We start from the raw sequence: 4,591 nt of genomic DNA, 5'->3' as shown, positions 1-4,591 counted from the left end.
GTATAAGAAAATGTTTGAATAATCTGGTACATCGATTTTGAATCGAAGAACATGATCTGCAGTGCTTGATTTCGGAACTTGTCCGGCAAGAAATAGTTTGGTGGCCACAGGATTCATGTTAGCTACTTGGGTAAGCCCTAGTATTGGTACTGCTACTGCGACAGCTACTGCCGATTCTTTTTTCTTTACATTTACATTTTGGTCAGCCAAATTTAACCATTGTTAAAGTAATGATGGAACAACTGTCTTGTTTCTGTGGAAGTAGCTCAATTCCATAAAGGTGGTTAAACCTCATACCGTTCACAAAATTCCGTCCGGGCTGAAGCCTATCGGAAATCTGAAACTGCCATCTGCGCGTGAGGTTGGTGGAGCACGCACACGAATTAGCAAGCTGCAGAAGATGCATTTGTTGGATTAGATCGGTAGGTTTGATGAATTTTCCGGATTTTCGAGTTTGATGTTCATGTTTCCTAATTTGCTGCTGAATCTGTTTTCAGAGCAGCTATGAAGAAGGAACAATGATGGAGTTCCCTGGTGTTTTATCTTCGAAATCAAATCGAACCTGCTCGTAAAACCTAATAAAAAATCCGAGCGAAAACAATGAAGTTTCATAGAGAAGAAAATAGGCTACAAGTTACTTCCTTTATACAAAGAACCTTCAATCCAAAGCATAACATGGGAATGCAAACTTCATAATAATGTCGAACTCCCGAAACCGCTATGCACTGAGATTTGTAGTGCAAAGCTAGAACAAGCAAAAGGCATATGGCCAAATAAAGCATAAGATACAGAGCAGTCTTACCATACCATCTATAAAAATCAACATATCAATCTGATAAATTGTATGAAAATATAAAAAGGAAAAGGGGAAGGCTGCTATCTTTTTGCCCTTTTTTTTCTTAGGGTGGGGGTTTAAATACCTAAAGGGGTGAAGAAAAAAAAAAAAAATCAGATTTCATTCAATAGATTTCCTCGATGGAATCTAGTTAAAATAAACAATGAAACAGTAAAAAATGTTTCTTGCATCTATCATCTGAATGCCTGCATCAGGTCAACAGATGCTCTCTTTCGTTCCAGGGAGAGGGACGAAGGCACACACGGACCTCGTGTTCTTCTGGTCCCACTCGACGTTTGGGCACCATAATCTCGAGCATTGTACCTGTCTCATCGCAGTACGCTTCCAGTTTACCATCTTCTGGAATGCGGGTAGGAAGCTCAATTTCCCTCACAAATTCCCCACAAGGGCAGTGCTCCGGTGTTGGATCTGTTAGCTGAAATGTTCTATCACGTCTCTTAATGGATGGCAAACAAGCTGTACTCACGCAAGATATCTTTACAATCCCACGTGAAGGAGTATTCCTCCAAGTAACTTTTACCCTCTGAAGATCTACAAATGGCAAGCTGACAATGATCAAAAACCCTTCCTCATCCTCATAAATTGTTTTTGCAGCTGTAACAGGGCCGGATGCTTTCTTCATCACCCCACTGAACTCATTAAACCAATGTGACTCAACTGGGTGGACTGTGCCAGCTCTGTCGAAATGTGGGTTATTAGGTAAACAGTCATTGTCATTCCCATGGGGGAAAAAGTCCTTCTTCCGCTTGTTGCAGACCGGTGACAGGTCCATTCCCTCGTGGTTGACATGCTCTGATGGCTGAGTTGACAAATTCAAACCCGTACCATCAAGCAATTTTCTTGGTTGTGAATTTCCATTGTTCTTTGGAGGGGCAGGCCTTTCAAGCTCCAAATCTGTGTTCTGAAGGTTCCTCCAGGTACCAAAGTCACTTGCTTCAGGTGGGATTGAGAAATTTATATCTCGGCCTGTAAGCTCTGCCCACCTCTTCCTCTCTTCTTCATCAAGACACATGAGGTTGGGTGACCGAACAACTTCTATCCCATGAACACACTGCGGGTTAGAAAGACCCCTGTAGTGCTTCCTCTGCATACGATGAGACCGAACAAAGCCCCTGTCCACACTAAATGGGAATGGACGTTCTCCTTGGCGAGAATGCCCATTCATGAAGCTCCTCAGCTGCATCTTCCCCAATGCATTTTCAGGCCTATCCTTGAAAACCCACATATACATGTTCTCCATATCATGCTGAACCAAGAAAGCATCCAACTGCAAGTCTGTCTTGTCGTACCCAGAGACCCCATTACTGTCCCGAATGACCTTACACTTGGACTTCTCATTCAAGACAGGCTTGAAGTAGAAGCTGAAGAAAAACCATGCACCCCAAACGCTATCAAGCCTCTTGTTGCATTTCCTTGCAACTTTGGGGAGAGTGATTGTCGCCTCAGCCTCATAAACTTGAGACCCAAGGCCTACATCTAAGATGTCACATGAATCATTCCAAGTTTGGGGAGGTGGGCTAGGCTCAGACAGTAGCGGGAGATTGATATCAGGAGGACGAGAAAGTATGAAAGTTCGATTCATCTCTCTTTCCAATTCATCATGCGACACAGAACCTGAATCCATAGACAATAATGTAGACAAATGAGAATTCTCTATGGACAGGGTAGTGAGAAGAGCTTCCCCCATGATTTCCCACAACCTTTCCCTTCTCTCCTGCTTCCAGGTTTCAATCTCTAAACCCGCTTTTCAAATAGAATTACCTCACAAACATCTCAGCATATAGAAATGAGCCAACAAATCCATCTTAAATTCCACAACTTCAACTAATCCTTAAGACTCACCCCCACAAACAGATCTTCCAAATTTTTGCAGGCCCATCAATCAATCCATGTCACATTGAACTACAATTATTGTTCTCAAAACAAAAACAACCTGAAATCCGTATCATAAAAGTGAAAATCAATCAGGACTACTACTCCCAGAATTAAACCATTATATGCAAGAAATTAACTTCAGAAAAGCTTATCCCTTGTTTGGTTTCTGAGAAAAAGGAAAATAAAATTAAACATGATTTAAGCCTAAAATTTCTCTTATCCCTGCTCAATAAATTCCATTACTTTCACAAAACCACACATCTCAGCTGCATCAGAGCTCAAAATCCCCAATATCCAAATCAATAAGTTTCCAAGATCCAATTTTTAGTAATATTTTATTTTCCTACACTTTCTCAGCAACCAAACAAGGCGACCCAGAAACACAGCAAACCCAAGTATCTCATAAAATGTACCAAAAATGTCAATCGGAATAAAATATCCCAAAGGATAAAATCAGGCAAAAAAAACCCTAGCCCTAGAAAAAAAATTCCAAAAAAAATAAAAAAGACAAAATCAAAGAGATATTCGTTAGGTTACCTAGAAGGGAAGGCCTCGAAGCAACAGCTACAGAGAGAACTGCAATCAAAGCCCCAGTTTGGAGAAAAGAGAGAAAGAGAGAGAAGGAAAGGGGGAGAGAGAGAGAAGGGGGGGAGATAACGGAGTCTGTTTAAAGAGACGGAGTTAATCAGAAAAGACCTCCACCGGTTACATCACGGTGTAAAACCAAACGGCGTTTGTTAGCGGTAGCGGTGAATTATGTGTCCGAGATGCGTCAAAACAGGCGTCTATTGGGAAAATTTTTAGGTGTGACGGGAACACCATGACACGTGGTGTTCCCTCACACATTAGGATTTGACATCTTGAATATCTTTCAATTTTATATTTCAATAAATATAAAAAACTAAATCCTAATGTGTGAGGGAACACCACGTGTCATGGTGTTCCCGTCACTTGGAAAAATCTCTCCGTCTATTGGAGTTGGACCTTTTGTGATGGACGATTATAGACGCGGATAATCCTCAACCGGGTAAAGCCATACTTTGTTTAAACCGATCAGGACCGTTGAATCATGGTTTGACGGTTATGGTAGCGCCACATCAGATATGCTTTTTATCTTTTGATATAAATTTGCTCATTTTCCTGAAAATTGTAAAACCTTTTCTGTTTTGTCATTTTCCATATGGGTGTTTTTACTTCAAAAAGTCAAGTTTACCCTCACATATCAGCCAATAATAAATGTGTTTTGGGAAATGTCACTTATTACTACGTTCTAGTGATACTCCTCTTCATTTGTAAGTGAAATGTCTTATATACGATTCTTGCCAAAGGCGAATTTGAACCACATTATTGCTAGCTTATTGTAAGGCTAAGTCCACCTTACCTTTTAGTGTAAATAATATTGTTTATTTAAAAAAAAATTTCAAGAAATGATTTCCACATTATTTTTTTAGCTTTTTACAAACTGTTTTTTATTTATTGTCATCAAATTGAATGAATGAGTCAAATAGAACCGACTGCCATGATTAAACAAAAATGTATAAGAAACTAAAAAAGATGTGTTAAAATCACTTCACATATTTTTGTTCTTATAATGCAACATTTACGAGGGTTAAATAAAGGCAATTGAATATTAAAGACCGAAATCATAATTTATCCGTAAGCATTTAATAATCGTTTAACACGATGCAAAATTAACAAGTGTATTGATTCTCACAACTACAACAAAATAAGAAGTCCAAAAATATTTATCATTGCGCTAAAAAAATGATCTTGTAGACGAAGCATATACTAGTACAAGTAAATTTCAGTAATATGGGAAAACTTAAATTTGTTATGTGGTCAGTTATTTTGTTTCTTCGA

General features: G+C 39.2%; 1 protein-coding gene across 1 annotated transcript; it reads right to left on the bottom strand.

Moving 5' to 3' along the window:
• Window positions 1–774: 774 nt before the first annotated feature.
• LOC103948406 lies at window positions 775–3,422 on the bottom strand. Its single transcript, XM_009359438.3, has 2 exons — window positions 3,269–3,422; window positions 775–2,789 (listed from the first exon to the last, which is right to left on the bottom strand). Exon 2 carries the CDS (start codon window positions 2,541–2,543, stop codon window positions 1,047–1,049), a length of 1,497 nt encoding a protein of 498 aa, XP_009357713.2. The 5' UTR covers window positions 2,544–2,789; window positions 3,269–3,422; the 3' UTR covers window positions 775–1,046.
• Window positions 3,423–4,591: the final 1,169 nt, after the last annotated feature.

This window comes from the organism of the source record quoted next, unplaced genomic scaffold (assembly GCF_019419815.1).
Source record: "Pyrus x bretschneideri cultivar Hongxiangsu unplaced genomic scaffold, Pyrus_bretschneideri_v1 Contig4, whole genome shotgun sequence".
NCBI classification, from domain to species: domain Eukaryota; kingdom Viridiplantae; phylum Streptophyta; class Magnoliopsida; order Rosales; family Rosaceae; genus Pyrus; species Pyrus x bretschneideri.
Note: the sequence above shows the minus strand (reverse complement) of the source record. Positions and strands in the feature narration are given on the sequence as shown.

Coding starts and splice junctions, on each gene's coding strand:
- LOC103948406 (XM_009359438.3), bottom strand. CDS start 2,543: ATGGGGGAAGCTCTTCTCACTACCCTGTCCATAGAGAATTCTCATTTG.